Here is a 23,033-nt window from a genome sequence, read left to right on the forward strand (position 1 = left end):
GATAAACATAAACACACATACACACAATGTGCTTCTTAGAGTTTCTCACAATGGTTTGACCCAGAGATACAATAGAAGGTGTCACACAGTGGGACTGAACCCAAGTCCACATGATTGGGTAGCAAGCTTCTTAACCATACAATCACACCTTAAAACACACACACACTTGTTTACGTGTGTGTGAAAATGTTTAAAACCTCGTGTCAGCCCTTAATAAGCAGACTCATGATCATAATAATTTCTTCTTTATTTAATTTTCCCATATAGCAAAGTGGCCAAGCTCCCTTCAAGTGTTGGGCCTTTTGGAGGCAATGACAGAGAACTTTGGCGTTATGTTGTGCTTGAGAAGAAGACCCATCAAGCTGGGCAAAATGGCTGTCATGGCAGATACCAATGTCACGCAAATGGCACCCATGCTGGTAGCACGTAAAAGCACCCATTACAGTCTCAGAGTGGTTGGCGTTAGGAAGGGCATTCAGCCGTAGAAAACCATGCCAATCAGACTGGATCCTGGTGCAGCCTTCCAGCATGCCAGCCCAATCAAACCGTCCAACCCATGCCAGCATGGACAATGGACGTTAAATGATGATGAATGTGACTGATAACAATGGCCTTGAAGGTTACTAAGATTTTGCCTATTATATTCACTGGTTGGGTAGAACAACACTTTTAACTATGAATATTTTTTGTTTTTGAATTCAGTTTATATTAAATAAGTTTACATTTAATAAGTACATGCATATAAAAAATTGGCTCAAATTTCACAGTAAGAGTCTGGAAGAGCTTAAGTGACTTCTTGAAATACAACTAGCTTGAATCTTTTTACATTATTTGCTTCTTAATTATAAAAAAGTTAAATGTTCTTGTTTGAATATAAGTTCCTATTGGGTTTTACAACCTGATTTCTGTTCTTATAGCATTTTACTCCAGTTACATTACACAATGCAAAGAGAAATGCATGACCACCACGGGTGTTGTTCCTCTCTATTTGAATACATGGCTTCTAGAGAAGGCAATAAGAAACTGGATGCAGAATAATTTCTCAGATTCAAAGTAAGTTAGGTAGATATATTTTGTAAAGAAAAATACCTAACATTATTCCTAAGTCAATCACAAATAATTCTTAGCTAGCAGATTATTGATACTAGTAATACTGATTTCTGACATTGGCACATGGCCAGAAATTTTGAGGGTGAGGTGTAGTTGATTAACTTAACCTGTACCACTCGTACTTATTTTACATCACCCATTCCATGAAAGGATGAAAGATTATATTGGCCTTGATGTTAGTTGAGATCAATGTTGATATATAACCAATGCAGCAAGACACTTTGCTTGTCAGATTGCCAGTTCAGCCATTCTATTGTACTTTATTAGTAGTAATATTGGAGTACCAGTACTTTTTAGTTTTTTCTTTTCTCTTTTATTGTTATAGAGAAAACAACCAGGATTAAATTTAAGCTTTATGTAAAGACGAATTTTCTTATTTAAGTGACACAAACATGAAAGAATATGATTTATTTGTATGTTTATGTGTGTATTATATATATATCTTCACAGGGGTGCAATCATAGCTTTCTATCTAAAAAAAAGCCCGGTGACAGAAGACAAACAAAAGAAATGAGGTTATGTACTGTATAAGCATAGATTATGCAAATACGACACACACACACACACACACACACGGTTATTGTGGTCTGTAGTTTTTAGCAAAGAATATTATAGAAAATGGATTATGCAGTTTAAGTGGAGACAACTCTGCAAATACACAAATTATCTCCCTTGAAAAGGGATTTTTTTTTCTTTCTTTCAAGTCACTGATAATGTTTTATCATAAAAAAAGATTGTGAGTTTATTTTGAAATATAATTGTGCATTGAATCGAATGTTGGCATAACAAATTCATTAGACCATTTGAACTCAGTACTGAAAATAACCGAAAATTTATCAGAATGAATTGCTCCACTGTTATTAAAGTATCTCTCCACCAGAGTGCCTCTACTGTTCGACTTACAAACAACCAAATCTCTCTGCTCCTTTTATACTAACCCACTTGAGGCCATCCCTAGTTGTTATTCAAGTGATCCAAATTAAAATCTTTCAGAATTACATGTTTATGTCCCACGCATCAGCTTGATAGTAACAAAGTTATTTTATTAAATTCTATTCCATAATTAATTGAAAGAAAAGCATTGTATTTTGGTAGGTGCCACGTTTTCTGACACCTAATCAAAAGTGTACCAGGCTGATCACGTCACTGGAAAATCTGACATTGCTTGAGGCAGATCGAGCTGGTTTCCATGAACATTTTCTATGCAAAGATGACTTCATTACATTGAGCGAGAGACAAAGAAATAATCTATGCAGTGGAAACACCCCCTCCATCTGCTCCAAAGAAGGCCAAGATCGTTTCATCTACAGGAAAGGTGATGGCCTCAGATTTTTGGGATGCAAAAGGTATTGTGCTTATTGAGTATCTTCAAAATGGAGAGTACTATGCCTACTTGCTGAGGCAGTTACAAAAAGTTACCAAAATCAAACACCTTAGAAACTGAATGCTCTAACACATAGTCATTAGTTTCAATGACTGTAGCATTGGACTAGTTGACCTATTTTCTGGATTTGGCCCCATCTGACTGACTATCATCTGTTACCCAGCATGAAAAAACACTTGGTTGGGAACCAGTATTGCAGTGAGGATGATGTCATATCTGCTGTTGATGACTTCTTGGACCAACAGGATGAAAGCCTCTTCACCTTCAATTGGATTGAAGTGCTGTAACCCCAATGGAAGAATTATGTGGACAGCAAGGGGATTATGTTGTAAAATAAACTTCATAAAAGTATTTTGATTAGCTGATGAACTTTTCAGCCGACCCTTGCTATATCTCAGAATTTGAGTGAACATGATATATAGTTACACATTTAAAGTCTACTTACATTATGAAAAACGTTTTTTCTGTATTATGTTTCTTTGAAAATTTTCAGCATATATTTTACTGGATTACACATCAGAATTTTACTTTTTGTGTGCATGCATGCATGTTCTTTTTTCATTGCAAATCAAATCCAAAAACGAAATATAGATAACATTGTTGTTCACTTTTATTTTGTATTATAGTAATAATTACTAGAAGAAAATGCTAAGTATTCCTTTTTAAACATATTTATACTTAATCGTTTTGATACTACCATACTTGGGATTGCTTCTTGTTCTATGAGACAAAGTTGCTTGTTTTAAAATGTTCATATTTAAAACAGTCTTTTTATAATTTTACATAAACAAATGTTATGTAACTGCAACAAATGCTAGTTTTATAAAGAAAAGTGAATTATTTTGCAAAATACTTCCAAACTCATGGTTATTTTAAAAATGAATTTAAATACATAGGTAATGTTTCATGAGAAATATGGTCTTGAAAAGTAATTCTACATGAGTGCTTCGTGTATTTTAAGGTTTGATTGTTGTTTGGAGTTAGATTCATGCTTTGAAATTTGTAACTTGGGAATTTTACCATGATATGCTTTGCATTTCCACTTTTGTTTCATGTTCACAATATTCTTCATGTTTGTTACATTCAATTGTTAAAATTAGATGTTTACTGATCATTGTGTAATGGATATAACTATTTTAGTATTTGAATTATGTTACCTTTAATCACTATCGTTCATCGTTTAACTTCCGCCTTCCTTGCTAGCATGGGTTGGACAATTTGACTGAGGACTGGGGAACCAGATAGCTGCACCAGGCTCCAATCTGATCTGGCATAGTTTCTACAGCTGGATGCCCTTCCTAACGCCAACCACTCCGAGAGTATAGTGGGTGCTTTCATGTGCCGCCGGTATGAGGGCCAGTCAGGCGGTACTGGCAACAGCCATGTTCAAAATGGTGTTTTTTACGTGCCATCTGCACAGGAGCCAGTTCAGCGGCACTGGCAACGACTTCACTCAAAAGTTCTGCCCCGGTTGAGGACTAAAAGTGAAATATTTATAAAACCAAGCTGTAAAAGTATGTTGTAACATACTTAATGTAAAGAACCCCAAAACCTTCAATTAAAATTAACTCTTTGTGAGGAGAAAATAATATCACAAGCATAATGATGATTTCCAGTTATTAGAAGAGCAAGGCGACAGGTAGTAATTAGCGAGTCTAGCCTAAGATTTAGACATTTCATTTTATCCATTTGTCCTTTCTACTAGTAAAATGAAAAATTACATCTGTCAACAATCACATCAGATATCAGGAAATTCCCACAGCAATTGTAGAGCAAATGTAGACTGAGACACAGAAGTCATGGACGGACGGATAGATAGAATTTCATGTTTATTATTATAGATAACAAGTGATGCAGTTTTGACAGATAATACAATACATTAAGATTTAAATTTATAAAATGGTATTGTTTTCATCTTTTAGTCAGGAGGGAAGGCAGTATCTATGACTTGTTATAGGGCCTCTGAAATTGGTGAGAGGGGAGGAGGAAGGTATCTTCAAACCAGAAACTTGGCCTGAATACTTGCAACAAAGTAGGTGCTACTAAACATACCCAATTAGGCCATGGAAGGATTTGCATTCAGAATGCAAAGAGCTGGAACAAATACCACAAGCCATCCTGTCAGACGTTCTTACATTCCTTTGAATCCACTGTCTTAGCTTGGTACTTTTTTAGCAACCCCAAAAGAATGAAAGGCAAAGTTGATGTTGGCAGGATTTGAACTTGGAGCAAAGTAAGTCAAAGCAAACAACAAGAAGCATTCTCTCTGACATTCTAATGACTGCCAATTCACACCTAAGTTATAAATGATAATTTTATTTTAGAAAGCATTACAGTGATACTGTATTATGGAAAGTGGTATTAAGAAGATGCTACTGAATTTCTAGTCTTTAGAAACAATGAAAGGGATTAAAAGCATTGACTTAATATATTCATTGCTATTGCCTATTATTATGAGCTTGACATTTAGTAATGTTAGTATTAGCTGACCTTTCTTTAAGTGGTACCATATGCATTTACCCTGTTATAAAATAATTTGTCCTCCATCGAAGGTACGACTGTAGAATACAATTTTATAATTCATGACATCATTATACTTACAAAGTTTTAGTTACAAGTGTGTGTGTGTGCGCACACGCAATAGACTAAATATTTTAGAGCAGAGGATGTAGGATTCAAGTTTCAAATCCTATATAAAGTAATTATGGCTGATGAAAACAAAATGCAAAAATGTTTACATGCCCAACTGTAATTAAATTAGTTCAAGCCTGGTTAATGTTTTCCTGGCATGTCCTCCTACATTGATCCTTATTTCTTTTGATATGATGGGTTTAGCTATTTGTATTATACTAATTTGCTCTATAATTCTTCCTTACTGATTTGCTGGGATAAATATATTTGAATCAAGTGATTATGAAGCAAAGCACATTTTTGTACTCCACTTGACTGGCACCCTGTTTCACTTTATGGTTGAGTGATGAGTAGTAGGGAGGACATTTTCTGTAAGTGCAGCTTTGTTGCAGAGAGAGAGAGAGAGAGAGAGAGAGACTCTAGTTAACCTGAATGTACAAACAAAAATAAAAACAAGTTAAAACATTTGAATTATAATTGAGATGGTTGCTTGAACTGATTTCTCCCATGTTCAGGAAGTGGGAAGATTGTTTAAAACTGACAGATTAAGATAAATTGTTAAAATAACATAAAGGTGTCATTTAGTCTCAGGTCAATGCTTATTCAGCTAAGCTGTGTTTGAAAGTACTTCAGCTGAGATAACTTAGTCTCTTGGTTTTTCCAGGATTACATTACCCACTATATCCTCCTTTTCTAAAATAGTAGAGTGTGGTCGCTATTTTAGCAGGGTAATGATTACAGAAAGACTATACATGTATGTATTGAATGAGATGTGACTTTCCAACCCATCTAGGAGGATATTAACTCTAAATATATACTGGCCTAATACCAGCCCTGCAGACAGAGAAAATCAGATATGCAAAAAAATTCTCAATTTACACCTTGATTGAATGTTTGAATGTCTTAAATTACATTAACAGTCTGTAGCAACCCTGTAATAAACATGTTGCACTGAAACATTTTTATTGTGATTATTATGTCTTTTACATGAACAATGTGTGTTTGAATGTAACTTTTTTTTTTAGTCATCTTGTGGTGTGTGTTTGTGGTACTAAATTTGAGATAGCCATAATAATACTACGATGTTTATGCTCTTAACTTATAACAAATCATTGGGTTTCTTAATATCATACACACACTTTTGCTTTCCTAGACAATCTTGAGAGGAGATAAATTTAATTTTCAGAAGCACAAATTTAGTCCTACAATTATATCTTCATCAGTCTGGCTATGCAAATCCAGCACTACCACTACTATAGCTGTCTCACTTTGGTTATGAAAAATGTGTGTAAGCACGTCTCTTTCCTTCCTCCTTTACTCTTTTCTTTGTTACATGTCCTCACAATTGTTTTACATGCCCTCCTTGTAAGTTTTATTTATTTTCTGATACTGTCAGCTTTACTTACAAAGGCAATGTTAGGGAGTCAATAAAGTTTTAAGTTTTTATGAGTGCATATAAAATACTGTTAACACAGCTGCCTCAGTCTGGCTATAGCCATGCTCTCTACATACAGGTATATGGAAAATGTGTATTCATTCATGTTTCTGTATCTTACTGTGACACATGTGTGCACACCTACATTCTCATATATCAACAATGAAAGAATTTATTTGGTGCGACATCTTTTAGTGAGTGCATACATTTTTGTGTTTGGGTGTTTGTGCATATCTATGTATATTTGTACACATTTACATGCACATTTCTCTGTGTGCTTGTATGTATATTTTCATGTATATACACAGACATGTTTATAAAGATGAAGCATCCAAAGATGATCTGGGTTTTTTTCAGCTTGATCTGGATTTCTTGATCTTTACAATCTTTGGTGGGAGTAGTAATTACATAGTTGTAGTAATGTTTGTTGTGGTAGTGTGGTACAAACACGTGTGTCGGTCTGACTTTCTGTCTTCTATTAGGGAATATACTTAAGTGTACTGCATATATATCAAAAAGATCGAAGATCCATCCCAGGCCATTGGCTCATAATGCCAATTTCCTGGATTCTGTGGCATACATATATCTCTCCCATGGATGAGATGCCAGTCCATCACAAGATTACTCATTTACGCCAGTTGAATAGACTGAAGCAACATGAAATGAAGTTTTTTGCTCAAGAACACAACACCCAGTTTTGCTTACACACACACATTTATTAATTTGAGCTAAGACCATTATACATAAATACTATCTAAGCACTAAAATGTGCATGTTAGTACACTTTTGTGAACTATTTAATCCTTATTGGACATCAAGTTGGAGAAGATGCTAACAATTTCTTTTACCTGGCCAGTGTGATTAGTGATGGAAAAATAGTAAATAATGTGAACAAGAGAATTAGCAATGTAGGAGCAAGAACAAAAATCAATACTGATATGAATGAAGGTTTGCCTATACAATGCTAAACAAGGAAAGTGTCCAAGAAACTGGACACACTTCACCAACAATATCTACAGAAGAACCTCAAAATCACTTGGTAAGATGACACTACACTTGAGAAAATCTTTCTGTGAAACACTGATGCTGCATTGGTTTTGCCTTGCACTTGGTATGCAATGACTGCAATGATGAAAATACTGGAAGAAGGATAATGAGGAAATGGTTTTGGGTTCAGTCTCACAGTATGGACCTTGGGAAGCATTTTCTATTTGAACACTGGGCCAACAAAAGCCTTGTGAGTAGATGGGAATTGGTAGACAGAAACTGAAAGAAGCCTGTTTGTGTGTGTGTGTGTGTGTGTGTGAGAGAGAGAGAGAAATAGAGTGTGAGTGTTTGTCTCCTTCTCTTGACACAAAGTGATGATTGTTGTAAACAAGTATTATTGCTATATTAGCAGTGTTCTTCATTTCCAGTCTTCCATGACAACATGTCTAGCCATGAAAACATGTTACCTTGTTTCGAAGCAGATGAGATTTGGTGGCAAGGCAGACATCAGACCAGAGAAAATCTCTCATGCATGAAAAAGTGGATGTTACATTTGGTGATATTGCAATTCGCTAGAATATTATTCACATGATAAAAAATTTTAACCAATCACAATATCACCTAGAACTGGCTCCAGCAACAATCCCATCCTTTTTGGCCATTTTCCTTGAGCCTATTCAGCACACCCTGACTACTTGACAGAGAGCATTGATAGACACCATAGGAAATGGCCAACAGAGATGATGGACAGTAGCTGACAACCACAATGAACAATCGACAATAACAACATAATGACCAGCAACTAACTTTTCAACTGTTACTACAATTACACCAAGAACAATGACATTCAAACTCTTTTGACGTTTTGCTGTTTGTAATAACAACCTTTGCTTTCTGTTTACAGGAAGAATAAAATTTTGTTTATCATAAATCTCATAGATATTAGTATTCTTCATCATAGATATCCATATGCATGTAATCATATTTATTTAAAACAAACTTATTACTTTGTTGTGTAAGGTATATTGAGAGGTAATTAGAATTTTGATCTATAATTTTAGCTAATTTGCTAGCCTATTATTGTCGTTTAGTGTTGGAATTCTTGCAACACTTATCTATAGTGATCTAATATAACTTTCAAAATGCTGGTAGAAAATCAATGTGAGATTGATTATCTCACAATATGGGCGAAATATGCTTTTGTACAGATTTATCCAACCCATATGATGTACAAGAATTGTAATTTAACAAATCTTTTAAGGTGCTTTTAGTTTTAGGATAATTAAAAGAAAAATATGTATATTATATTTTAAATTTTATTTTTGGTCAACTCTAGATTTACTCTGAAAAAGAGAAGAAAAGTATAATTAAAAGAAATTCCTAACTACTTTTGTTTTTTATTCAAGATTGTTCAAAGAATAAATTTCTAGATATAGATTATTTCAAATGATATATATATATATATATATAAATATACACACATATTATCTTAATATGCATTTTTAAATAGACAGAATATCATTGAAAATGAAAAATTTCTTGTTTTATTGTTGTCCTTTCCTGTTGTATTTTGCAACAGGAAAAGTATATAATCAGGATAAAATATCAGCAAGACTAACTATATTTAATGTTCTATTATATGCTATAATTAAATTACAGACACATTTATATTGAAGTTATATGTGGCATGTATGTGTGTATATATAAGAGGGTTATGACGTTTTGATTTTTTTGGAAGTAAACAATTTCCTGTGTCAAAAGTCAATGAGCAATTTCATTATTTTAATTTTAATTTTAATTTTTTTAGAAAAATGTCACCTCCAACTGGAAAAATCTAACACCACTTTTGATCCAAATCATGCAAAATTCTAGGGGGTGGGGTCATAATACCTACTCAAGTTTTTACCAAACTTGGTGTGCTAACTTAATGCAATGCAGAAGCAGTATATCTCAAATTTCAGCTTTCAGGTTTAAGTAGGTTAGGAGTTACAGAGTTTTTAATTTGTTACTACTTAGGCCCTACTTTAGGAAATATCACCTTCCTCTCCTTTTTATTTCTGTGATGCTAAAAACTCTAACTATATTAACTGTTTTTCTGAATAGTAGGCTTATCCAACTAGAGTCTAAAATAATGTCTCATAAGAGAAGTGCTTGTGTCACTCAAAGAAACAAAAAAAATTTGGATGAAGAATCTTGTGCAATTTCAAGACTCACATAGGAAAAGACCACCTGTTCCCCTAGAAGAGCATTCTTTGGAAAACAACTGCAGGATACCAATGAAACTTCAAATTGTCAGTTGCTACCTGTTCCTTAGAGGTACCATCAAAGGAAGGAAAGGAAATGTGTAAAATGAGGAAAATACAAATCATTGAAAGGAACTTTTGGCATTACAACGGAAAATGGTGAATGGCTGTGCAGTGAGGATAGAAGGTTATGTTATCTTCAAAGTGAGAGCAAGGGACAGGTTGGGTATGCAACTGAAAAGGCAGCCAGTTACACAGCTATCCATCCATCCATCCAAAAGAAGGAAAGTGTCCTTAATACCAACTTCAACCAGAGCAACTCCAGTGTCATTGTCAATGTGTGAAGCAGAGACTGAAAGTGAATATCAAGAGTCCGAAAAATCAGATGAAGAATCTACACAAACAAGGAGGAAGTATAGCAAAACTGGAACTGCAACCAAGTTAGTAATACCTTCCAGCCCAAAAAGCAGCAACAGTTTGTCGACAGTTATCTCAAGATGGAATCAATGTCAATACTCCTTCCCAATTTGGTATTTACAGATCAACTATCATAGAAGCTGTTAAACTAAAAACGAAAATGAAGAAAACACTACATTTAGAAACTTGTTCATTGGAAATGTAAGGTAAACGTATTGATGATCAAGAATACCAAAGTGCTAGTTTTAAAGAATGAACAGAGAGAAGTTAAGTTAGAAGCACTTCAATTACCAAACAGAAAAGCCGATACTGTTGCGAATGGAATAACAGCTGTTTTAGATGAATACAGTTTATGGAATTGTGTAAAGATGATTGTCACTGATACGAGTGTGAACACTGGGAAAAGAAATGGCATTGTCATTCAGTTGCAAAGACTGTTTGCTCCCAAGGGTTTGAAAGAACCACAATTTATTGGTTGTCAGCATCATATCCTTGATAGAGTTCTTCGTGTTGTAATGGATAATGAACTTGGAGAAAAAAGTCATCTCCCAATATTAAATATACGCACGGTGGTGCACCAGCATGACCGCAGCCACTTGGCTGAAACACATAAATAAATAAAATACATTCATGTCAGAGCGTCTAAGTAATTACAAGAAACTCCAGGTTAATTTCAACAATGGTGAAGAAAAGATTACTGATTCAGCAGGTGGCGAGATGATATAAAATTTCTATTTCATTTGACCAGAGTTTTTCATTTCTTTGAAGCAACCGGAAAATTTCCTATTGTAAAGTTTCAAAAAATACCCAACTTAAGATGGAATTCTCAAGCAATATTAGCTCTTTTGGCATTTATTCTTCTATCAGAGAAAAGAGTTTTGCTTCTCAATGTTTTTCAATTCATCTCTTACAGCTGGGCAGATTTTTGGTTTACTGACCAAATGTTCAATGCACATGATTATCAGAAGTTATGTGGTAGCCTGCAAGTTCATAATGAAGCATTGAACTATGTAAAAAACTTTTGGAGTCGAAAACCATCAAAACTGGAAATTCCCAGAACAAATCAGAGTGCAGAATGGGCAATCAAGTGCCCTCAAGATCTTTATGATGTTTGTAAAGAGAAGGAGAAACTTCAGTTTCGATTTATTTTATCTGACAAAACATTAATTCTTTGTTTAAAAATTGGCTTTAAATAGGGAATTAAACTTATAAAGTTAAAAATATGTATTGTTTTTAATTTTGTATGTTATTGAATGCTTGTAGTGGCCTCTGTCTTAAAATAGCTGTTTTGAACCTTTGCATAGAGCAATTTTAATTCAGTAATCTTAAAAATGTATAAATACACTTTTATTCCACATCTCTCTTGTGAAATAAAGTAAAATGTGTGTTAGTTTCCTGACTTTTATGAAATTATTCATTGAATTACAGTATAGGATTATTAGGTTGTGAAAATGTCATAACCCTAATATATATATATATGCCTTTGTATGAAAATTACAATATATATTCAGAATTTAAATATATTTCTTTGTCTGGAGTAATTAATATTTTCCATTTATCTGTTAATGTCTACTGCTTGTGAATTTTTCTGGTTATTCCACAAATAGAACTAATGAATCACAGTTTGAAACTTAGAAAGATGTAGTTAAGAAAATGGTATCCAATTTTATCATATTAATGAAATGTTTCTAAATTCAAAATTAGGGACACTTTTTATTGGAAGAGAAATGACTGCTGGAAATAATATTGACTTGAGACCAATAAGATTAGTTTTCTGGTGTATATAACATATTGATTTCCTTTAAATTAACCACATATTGATGATGGATACATCTGGTTTAAAGAAATTTAGAAATTGATTTAAATGATTCTAGTGATAATGCCTGAACAGAATGAATGTTTTTCAATTGAACAGTTGATAAATAAATGAGGTGAATATAATGATGATGGTGTAAAGAAAGAATAAATAAAATTCCTATGAATCTACATTTTAATGTGAAGGATTTACAAGGTGGCGAGCTGGCAGAATTGTTAGCACACCAAGCAAAATGCTTAGTGGCATTTCGTCTGTCTTTATGTTCTGAGTTCAAATTCTGCTGAGGTCAATTTTGCCTATCATCCTTATGGAATTGATAAAATGGGTACCAGCTGAACACTGGATTTGATGTAATCAACTAACCCCTTGCTTCAAAGTTGCTGGCCTTGTGCCAAATTTGAAATCAATATGAAGGATTTATTCCTTAATATTTTAAATTAATAAACATTGTGTGGAGTTGGTGGGGTCTAAAATTAAGTATTGAGGATTAGTTGGTATAATATTTAGAGCTTTAGATGGATAAACGTAAGCTGTTAATATATAATCAGGATAAAACATCAGTAAGACTAAGAGTGAGACTAATTTATATTAACTAGGTTATTGAGAAAATTACAATTTTCAAATTCATTCTGTATTTATATTGTTCTGTGGGTAAGGTATCTTGTTTATTTATACACACATGAATGATTTTAGTTTAAAAATTTACCATTAAGAAACTATTTAATTATTAATTTTTTTAAAGGAGACCTAATTTGCTTCATCTCTACCATTCTAAAAGTCAAATTGAATAACATTGTTTGGTAAATTTGTTTGGGAGAATTTTTTTAAATTCTAATCTTCCTTAGCAAAGATGACAGGAGTATGTAAGTAAAGTGTCAATAATTTTTGGTCAACAAGTTGTTTTTTCCCCTCTCTCCATATTAAAATCTTTTGTTCAAAACTGCAATGTAACAAATAATTATACCTGTTACCAGCCAGCTAATTACAGCAGAGACCATTCATATACAAAATCCACTGAATTTCACACTTTTCCTTGCTAGATCTTTTCATTAAAAAAAAAAGTTAGACAACTATTTTGATTCATAATTCTCGTTTACTCTTTTGTTTCAGTCATTTGACTGCGGCCATGCTGGAGCACCGCCTTTAGTCGAACAAATCGACCCTATAACTCGTTCTTTGTAATCCTAGCATTTATTCTATCGGTTTCTTTTGCCGAACCGCTAGGTTACAGGGGCGTAAACACATCAGCATCGGTTGTCAAGAGATGGTGGGGGGACAAACAAAGACACAAACATATACACATATACGACGGGCTTCTTTCAGATTCCGTGTACCAAATCCACTCACAAAGCTTTGTTTGCCCGAGGCTATGGTAGAAGACACTTGCCCAAAGTGTCACGCAGTGGGACTGAACCCGAAACCATGTAGTTGGTAAGCAAGCTACTTACCACACAGCCACCCAAGCGCATATTTACTTTCAATTTATACTTTTGTATCTATTGTAAATAAGAATGGGCGAAAGTAAAGAATACGCACACCCGGTGTTTAGGGTTAGGGGTTTTGTTACGCCTAAAACGGATGGTGTACGTATTGTTGTTGATGATGAAGGGTATGTTCAATTGTTTTTACTAAAGTTCTCCAAAGATCTATTTATATAAAAACGTTACATTTCTTTCCTCCTCACCACAAGGACGGATATCTTGGTATTAAAAGAATTTTTAGAATAAAAGTGGAGTTTGTACTGAAATGCGTACATACTTGCAGCAATTTGAACTATTGTTGATAAACTTTTTCTTTAAGTTTTAATGAAATCTTTATTCAGAAAGGTAATTTCAGTATTGTCGATAAATTTATTAATACAGTGCACTGATGAAGTAAAGCAAAACAAAGACGAAATTCTCACCATCTGAAGCCACTTGATTTCATGATATTTGATTTTGCTTTTTACGTTCTGAGTTCAAATCTCGCCTAGGTTAACTTTGCTTTTCATCCTTCGCTAACTGTTAAGCTCTGTACCAATTGTAGAAACGATTATTAAGAAATATAATCACACGGGGAGTGTACTTACGTCTCTCTCTTGTGTGCAGGTGGTTGTTAGAAGTACCCATGAAAAGAACAAGGAGTGTAATGATAGGTTCTTTATGTTGATAGTATTACTTCCGTTAAAAAAAGTCATTGTTTACAGTTTACGTAGTGACTTGTATGATTCAACGAGAGAACTATCCGGTGCGAAGGCGTGTCTGCTGATTGAATTATTTACATAGGTAAATGCAGTAGTTTTATTATTAGTCTCATATTTAAAATTTTATTTCACAGATGACTTAGTTCCCAGATTGAAATATCTGTTCACATTGCGAACTAAACCAAATTGTTTAGCCCCAGGTTAGAATTGAGCAGAATGAGCAGACTTATGGCTAAAGGCGTTCCAGCTTTGACCACTCTGTTTTTGTTCGTTTGATACAAAACCATATTATCTACACTTTTAAAGACAGTAGAGTGTGATATGAGGATATGATTTTATTGCTATTTCTAGCAGGACTAGCGACTATGTTGAAGCTCCCTGGTTACCAGAGCCAAGTATGTAAATGAAATAGTATACGAACAGTGTTGAAAGTTGGCCGAGCATGCCCATTGGTAGATGTTACACTTAAAACTATTTATTGACTTACTTGACTTCAACCAACAATACTGCCTCAAGCAGGTTTTTTTTAAAAATTCGTGTAGTTTTAAGCCCCCATTTTGCTCTTTGTTCCTATTCGCTTTCAGTTAACGTTATTATTTCGTCATTCAGACGTGTGTACTTATTAGTAGTACCATTTCCGCTTTCTTTCTCGTGTCATAATCTCTCGCACTCACACAGGTACACGCCATATGGAGATATTAAATAAAAAATCTTACTTAGCAAGGCTGGTAACAACGTTACATCTACTACTTGCTGAAAATGCGTTAAGACACGCTCCTCGTCTGTAATGAGAGATCTCTCGACATTTGATTATCTAATACATAGAATCACCAACATCTTTTGTTTGAACATAGCCACCGCTTATTTGTCAGTATGAAGAACTTTAATGGGTAACACGTTTTACCTATATGGGTGACCTCATCAGGAGCTGCTGCTTACTATCAACTGAGATAAAAGCGAAGGAGTGTAACAAGAAGACGAAAGCCTGTCACCGACCAACTCCTACCCCAAGCTCCTCATCCAATTATCAGCAGCTCTAACGAAAAGCAGCAGCATGCCAAGCTATCGTTTTTCTCATCCTTATCACACTTACTGCTGTTATTTACCAACTTCTCTAGTTTATGGCTGTCTACATGGTCGGTATTTGGTACCGCTGCCAACATCATATTACGATTGCTTCTTTCTTTTACACCGGGACAACATACCAGCAGCAACATAATCTTCATCTAACTGCTACATAAAGCTAAGTTAGAGGTTGAGCGGTGCTTCCCCACCACCCTCAAAAACCCGATCGGTATGGGTGAAGATAGTGGATACTTTAGCCGCCGCTCCTGCCAGTTTCGACTTCCTACACGAAAGCAACATCAACAACAAACAGATACGGGTAACTGCAAGAAAAAAAGCTCTAATGGATACGACTGTAATGCTGCTACTAGTTCGGTTGCAAACTGCATAAATAAAAGTGAAGCTATAACAACCAGTGGCTGTTGTGATGCTGTTACTGATGCTAACAATTATAACAATACCTCTATTACTGTTGCTAATTGCACCAATAACAACTGTCGCGCCGATCTAAATAGCAAAAATTCTGGAGATCACCGCTACTCTTGTGATCATCTACAATTTGATCTGCGATGCAGACCAGTGGAACAAAATGTAGTTTCCTCTCTCTCTCCAAGACAGGTGTTTGATGTAGTAACTGAAAACACGACAAATCGTAACCCCTCAAATAGTTTAAACAGTTCTATTAATAGCTGTTCACTATTAGTTGATGACGTGAGAGATGCTAATAACGACAGTACATGTACATCCAATTTGCCGTGTAGCTTATACAGTCGACCGGTACATCAAGTCGGTAGTTCTGCTATCGACACAGATACTACTTATAATACTGGAAGTAGTAGTTCTAGTGGTGGTTATTACACTCAGACGAACAACAGTTGTGGTCGAACGACATTTTCTCCAAACAGTATACTCCATTTGAAATACACAGATCTCAACGATTTGAACTCTTACAGAAATTTATGTTACGTGTTTAAGGACGAACAGGATTTTGAAGAATTTAAACAAGAATTACAAGACTTCCAGTTTCTGAAAGAAAGTCTTCAGAAAAGTGGATGTAATCACGACTACCAAGTATCTCCACTGCGCGAAATACCAGTAAATATTGAAGAACAATTGGCCCAAAATAACAGATTCGGAAACAGCCCGAGTAATAGTCCAATTTTTACCAGTATTAACCAGCAGGATCAACAAAACAAAGTTAACAATAATATCTGTGATGATCAAAGTGCGAATTGTTTAACATTGCAGGAGGAAACTTTCTCTACACGTAACTCTGGAAGAATTCTTGGTTGTGATATTGTACCTGTTCCTATTGCTACTACACCAGCAGCTTCTTCAGAAACTTCGTCATCATGCCAACCTCGTTTTGTTAACACCTGTATTTCTTCCTCACCAACGCCAAGCAGTTGTAATAAAGCCAGAATCACAAATTCTATAAGCAGACGAAGTTCTTCAAACTCCTCGTCCCCTCTGAAATATTTATCGTCGTCTTTCAGAAACGCATTAGCCCCACATGACATGTTAATGGACTTTTTCAAAAGTGATGAAAATTTCCAGGAGTTCGAACGGGAGTTTGCTAACTTGGATAATGACTTCAATGTGTTCGGTCGACTTGGTCGAATAGAGGACAGTGAAGATAGAGACCAAGTATTTGCAACTAGAGATAGAAAACGTAATGTTGAGAGTGAAGGGCGAAGTTCGATTCCTTTGAAAATTAATTTTCAACAGGATACGAATGTTTGTTGTTCGAATGAACACATGCCACTGACTGAACTAAAAGTTAAACACAGTTCAGCTGGGGCTAAACAAGATGTTGCAGTAACGAAAAGTACTGGGAAAAGTGATTCCTTTTCAGATTTCTTTGACAATGACGAAGATTTTAAGGAATTTGAGAAAGAATTTGCTAACTTCAAATTGCGGAGAAGATCACGAGCTTTTGCTGATGATTTTAACAGACGTTCAAATTGCGATCTGTTTGCTGATTTTTTCCCCAAGTTTGAAAATCAGGAAAAAATCGAACGGCGAAGTCGTGGACCTGCCAATGATTGGGATTATTTATTTAACAAAATCAAAAGAAACAGTGGATTTTTGGCGGATGTTAATGAACTGCAAAGTACACCTTGTGAAAGATCTCAGAGCCCTACGTTTTTGGCCACACAATCTCCTAAAAGAACTACTGAAGATATTTCAACATCACTTTGCAAAGCAAACGAAAGTCCAGTAAGAAAACCTATCGAAATAGCCGTTCAACGACGACCTCCTCTCCCGCCTCTAGTAACAAAACATCCACACTTTTCATGTGAGCGACACAACAGCTCAAGTTTGCAGAAAAAGCCTTTGGAATTAAAGATTGAACATGTATCCTCTCCAGTATCGCTTAATTTCCGAAATGACAGCCCCAATCCGTTGTCAGACAGTGTTGGCAGCACTTACATGCGAATACCCAAATTAATAGATGAGGAAGATAGAGAAGAGTCTGTATCACCGACAGTATTACATATCGATGAAACTCCCGTGTATAATCCAGATACTACTGGTACTACTGATGCTTCTAATAGTGCAGAAGAACTTTCTCACATTATTATTGAACATCATTTCACCGGTGGTGTTTCTAAACCAACTCTTACCATTACTAGGAGAACGAATAAGTCGCTGGATGAGGCCAGTGAAAGCGAATCTCCCGTTTCTGTACACGCACAACAATTGTCTGAGCTGAGGGATAAACGTTGCCACACGGACCCACCTAGAATTGTTATAGAGCATAGGTTTTCTCCCCGTGAGTTTGAACCCGGTTCTAGTAAACAGAATAGGTTTTCTACTGCGTTGGAATTTTTACAGGATGTGGATTCAGGCAAAGTTGAGGATAAGAAAAAACCACACAAAGGTAAGCAAGCAATAGAGAGACTGGTTTGTGGAAGTCATCATTCATTTCGATTGTTCTAATTTTTTAATGATGATTATGTGAATTGAGTTCGATTTCCAAATAACAATTTTATTTTTTTTAAATATGTTCAAATAACTCCTTATTACATATCCATGCATACGTGAAGTATGTATTTGTCGTGTGTGTGTTTGTGTTTCCATATATACCTATAAATATAGTTTTAATTGAAGATGAAAAAAAACTTTGCAAACTGTTACTGTGTTCGTGTGTGCGAGTAATTGTAATAGGCTACAGCGCTTTATATATATATATATATATATAAATAAAAACATAAATTATTTATAAACGCCCTTACGTATACATTTCTCCGAAGGGTTTTCGCTTGAACATTATTATTGTCAGTTCAGACCCGTTTGTCATTTAAACGGAGTTCTTTATTATTTATTCGTTTGAGTAAAGCATGATTGCTCGCGGATGGTTTTGATCCAACACGAGCTGCTATTTCCAGCAGATCGAGTGACCACACAGAGGCTCTCGCTAACTCGATGTATACTTGAAGAAGCAGAATTCAAGGCTGCTCTGTCTTAGGTTTCTGTTCTTACTCTCATCACGTTAAGTGTTGTAAGTTGTTAAACGTTCAGTTGACTATTTCAATTATTTACATTTACCTAGTTCTACTGCATTACCAGCATATGAGGACTCCAGCAAAAACAGTGGATAATATTTGCATTGCTACAAAGATTAACTGGGAATTTACTAAGTCAACATACCTTTCTTGTCTAAGTTTGTTGATCTGAATTATAAAAAAAAGTTAGTAATTGCCGCAGAAAGAAGTTAGAAAATAGTTCAAATGAAGATAAAAATTGTGGGATAGTTTCTTTGTTAGAATTCAGTTCATTTCAAATGTAGGCGCGTGTGCGCCCAAGACAGTTACAGCATAGCTCTGTCTTTTTGTCTCATCTTTTGGAAATCAGAGAAATCTGTGAAACCAGTTAAGTCTTTAAAAATTCAAAAATAAAAAAATCTAAATGAATTCCAGTGCATATTCAACTTTTTTTTTTTATATTTCTACCTTCATGGAATAAAATAACTTTGTTTCATATACACATACAAACACGTATATATGTGTATATACACCCATTATGTACATATGTATACACACACACACACACTTCAGTTATGTAGCCATGTGCACTTTTTTTCCCTTCTCTGGATCTTATTCCTCTCCTCTTTCTGATGAAGAGCCATGCCTGAAATGTTATACACTCTTTTTTCCCCTCTTATACTGAGTGTCAACCATGTGTACATCTTTTTGATTTTTGTTTTGTTATTTTTAATTTTCGATTTGCCTATGTATATATGTGTGTTTGTGTATGCATCCCTAGCTTTACGGAAGTAGTATATTTCCGAAAATATGTTTGTAATGTGAAATTTCATAGTGCAAAGTTAATTTTCCTATTATCAAATGAGATTGCGTTCTTATGGACTCCTTCAAAAGAAAAAAAAATACACAAGAAAGCAATAGAGAACAAGCAACACACTCACCTTTATACATGAAAATAATTTCTAAACTTATACATAAAAACAAAAACATTCCAAGTGGAATGAGTTAGAGAATTAATAAGAATCAAAATATCGTAAGAGTACATTCTTACCACAATAGAGATGTTGACTACTGTGTGAGGGGTGCTGGTAGAATGAGCATTACTAGGATGATGAGGAACAATTTTTACTCTCTTATGGTTCATTATCACCAACATCAGCTTGAGGGATGAAGAACTTATCCTAAGTTGTTTATTCTTTGTACAGCTCAGTATAGGAACTGAGCTCATTATAAACTCCTCTTGTAATCTTTATGCTACATTCATGATTAGGATCATTATCAGCAAAAGCCTGCAGACCTTCCTTTACCAACCTTTTTGTAATAATTTTTGTAATCAATTTAAGTGGTGTAGGTGGAACTTCTGTTGTCTGATCTGTATTCTCAGCTTGTTCTTTTTCTAGCAGTATCAGCCCCTTGTCAGATAAACTTTCTCTCTGGGACACTTGCAAATCAATCACATCATACTTTATGACTTCTTCAGATCCTATATCCCTTGCTAGTGTCATTATCTTTCTGAAATTCATATAGACTTTCTGCTTGAAGAAAACTTGTAATCTCATGGATATTGTCTGACCATTTACTTTCCCAAGCACTATTCAAGGTTGAAGGTTTCACTCACTCCATGATTCAGCTATGTTATCCACAACATCCATTACGATGAATTTCTTCTAGGAATCTCTAACTGTAGGTTTATCCTCTTTGTTAATTGCTTCCATATGTTGTTTGAAAGTTCTCATAATATGTCTTGATCTATTGGTTGGAGTGTTCTTGGGGATATATTCGACTCTCACATTATCAAAAAGGTCATCTAAGTTCACTAGTTTTCTCGGTTCATTATTGGAAATATGTCTGGCACTGTACCTTGTATACTGAAGGACAAAAAATGTTTGTAACTAATCTTTGAAAAGGCTCTTAGTGATCCATGTCTTTTTATTTGAATGTCAAATCAGAGGTAGATCAAAGTATGTGTAATCCTAGAATGCCCCTTAGATTTTCAAAATGATACACATATAGGCATCAGGCTTGCTGAACCTGGTACTATTGCCCCAACTTTGGTACTTTTGGTGTGTGGTAATACACTGCAGTAATTTGCTACTTTTTTCAAATTTTTTCGCTTCATGTAAAAAATAAGTTTACAGCATATGTAAGTGAACAATGTAACAATAAATACATTACATTACTATTGGACTAACTATTTTATATCAAAATATATTTTGCGACATTTTATAACGAGGCAGTTTATAGCTAATTGGTAGCTAGTTGGTATAGAATATGTTCAATACGTATATTGTACATACCATCCAATATCTCTGGCTTGCTGCTCTAATGCCAGTCAGTAGCATATTTTATACATAAGTGACAAGTGCTTCCTTACTATCTCGTTAAACTTTTATCAATTATGAATCATTTATAACCCACATGATGAGCAAAAATACAAAAGATAAAAGCAGTGATGAGATTGACTTAGGTTTAACTCCGCCAAAGAAAAGAATTAAACAAAAATGGAAAACTGACCGACTTTTTGCACTGTACAACTTCTTCTGTTCATATTACAGGTGTAGCAGCTGCAGAGCTGCTTAATTGCAAAACATAACTTACCAGTGAGACTTATGGATCATTTACCTGGACTAATTCAGAATGCATGTCCTGATTCCAAAATAGCTAAAGATATCAAATGTGCAAGAAACAAAGATACTCAAATATATAAAAATGTTTTAGCCCCTCATTCCTTTGAAAACTTCATTAAACAGTTAAAAGAGTGCAATACAGTTCTATATTTAAGAGATGAGGAATTGTGTACATTATTTACATTCGATGGATATTTGTCCTCATCTTGTTTGTTGTTAACAGAACGTTTCGGCTGATATACCCTCCAGCCTTCTTCAGGTGTCTTGGGGGAAATTTTGAACCTGGGTTCTCATTCCTAAGGTATTTTTCAATGTTATTATTATTATTATTGTTATTATTGTTCAGGTCACTGCTTGGAATCGAACTCGGAATCTTGGGGTTAGTAGCCCGTGCTCTTAACTACTTCACCGTATGCCCGTGGGCAATTATGGAGTGATTTTAGGGCTTGTAAGTCTAATATTTTTCTATCCTTCCTTAATACCGATTCCCATATGCTGCTCATATCTGCACTCAGTCAGCTTAGGAGGTTGTTGTGTCCTAGCATACGTGCTGCTTCTTTTAGTTTTCATATTTTCCAGTGGTGTTCTCTATCTATTATTTTAACTTCATCCCACAGGGGGAGGTGGTCTCCATTTTTCCATACATGATCAGCTATACCCTATTTATCAATATCTCTCCGTATCACAGCTTTGCGATGTTCATCTACCCTTATTTTGAGGGGGCAGGATGTTTCACCTTTGTATAACCTACCACAGCTGCATGGGATGGAGTACACACAGTCTTTAGTCATATTCTCTTCTATTGGTGGTTTTACTCAAAGGAGATATTTGCAAAGTGTTGTATTACTCTTGAATACTGTCCTGATGTCATATGGGCCGCATATCTTTTGTATCTTTTCGGAGAGGCCTTTCACATAGGGTAGACAGACTGCACAGTTTTTTGGCTTCATCCTTTCTCTTCTCCATAATTGGAGTGGATAGTATACTTTTGGGGTAGTTGTTTAACAGATCATTATTGAGCTTGATCATTTCTTCGTGGTGTGTATTACAGTTGCTACTTATATTCTTTGCATGATGTTTTAGGCACTGAGCAATCCCTCTCTTTACACTATATGGATGGTGGGAATTGAAGTTGAAGTGCAAAGAATATAAGTAGCAACCGTTATACATACCACGAAGCAATGATCAAGCTCAATAAATATCTGTTAAGCAACAACTATCCCAAAGTATACTATCCACTCCAATGATGGAGAAGAGAGAGGATGAAGCCAAAAAACTGTCCACAGTCTGTCTACCCTATGTGAAAGGCTCTCTCTGAAAAGATACAAAAGATATGCAGCCCATATGACATCAGGACAGTATTCAAGAGTAATACAACGCTTTGCAAATATCTCCTTCGAGTAAAACCACCAATAGAAGAGAATATGACCAAAGACTGCGTGTACTCCATCCCATGCAGCTGTGGTAGGTTATACAAAGGCGAAACATGTTGCCCCCTCAAAATAAGGGTAGATGAACATCGCAAAGCTATGACATGAGGAGATATTGATAAATCGGGTATAGCTGATCATGTATGGAAAAATGGAGACCACCTCCCCCTATGGGATGAAGTCAAAATAATAGAGAACACCACTGGAAAATACGAAAA

The 23,033-nt window shown here is 35.0% G+C and overlaps 2 protein-coding genes across 3 annotated transcripts in view; both read left to right on the forward strand.

Moving 5' to 3' along the window:
- LOC106867147 (transcription factor stalky) overlaps positions 1–11,585 on the forward strand; it is a 31,848-nt gene extending 20,263 nt beyond the window's left edge. Inside the window, exon 3 of the mRNA XM_052968772.1 lies at positions 11,121–11,585. Within this exon, the coding sequence (XP_052824732.1) occupies positions 11,121–11,212 (92 nt within the window). The 3' untranslated portion in view covers positions 11,213–11,585. The remainder of the gene's footprint in view (positions 1–11,120) is intronic.
- Positions 11,586–14,299: 2,714 nt separating this feature from the next.
- The window catches only part of LOC106878752 (uncharacterized), a 153,437-nt gene continuing 144,703 nt past the window's right edge, over positions 14,300–23,033 (forward strand). The window contains exon 1 of one of the 2 annotated variants that reach the window (XM_052968770.1): positions 14,300–18,154. In XM_052968770.1, the coding sequence (XP_052824730.1) occupies positions 15,502–18,154 (2,653 nt within the window). In that variant the 5' untranslated portion in view covers positions 14,300–15,501. The remainder of the gene's footprint in view (positions 18,155–23,033) is intronic. The other variant, XM_052968771.1, reaches the window with a different exon arrangement.

This window comes from Octopus bimaculoides, chromosome 6 (assembly GCF_001194135.2).
Source record: "Octopus bimaculoides isolate UCB-OBI-ISO-001 chromosome 6, ASM119413v2, whole genome shotgun sequence".
Lineage (NCBI taxonomy): Eukaryota > Metazoa > Mollusca > Cephalopoda > Octopoda > Octopodidae > Octopus > Octopus bimaculoides.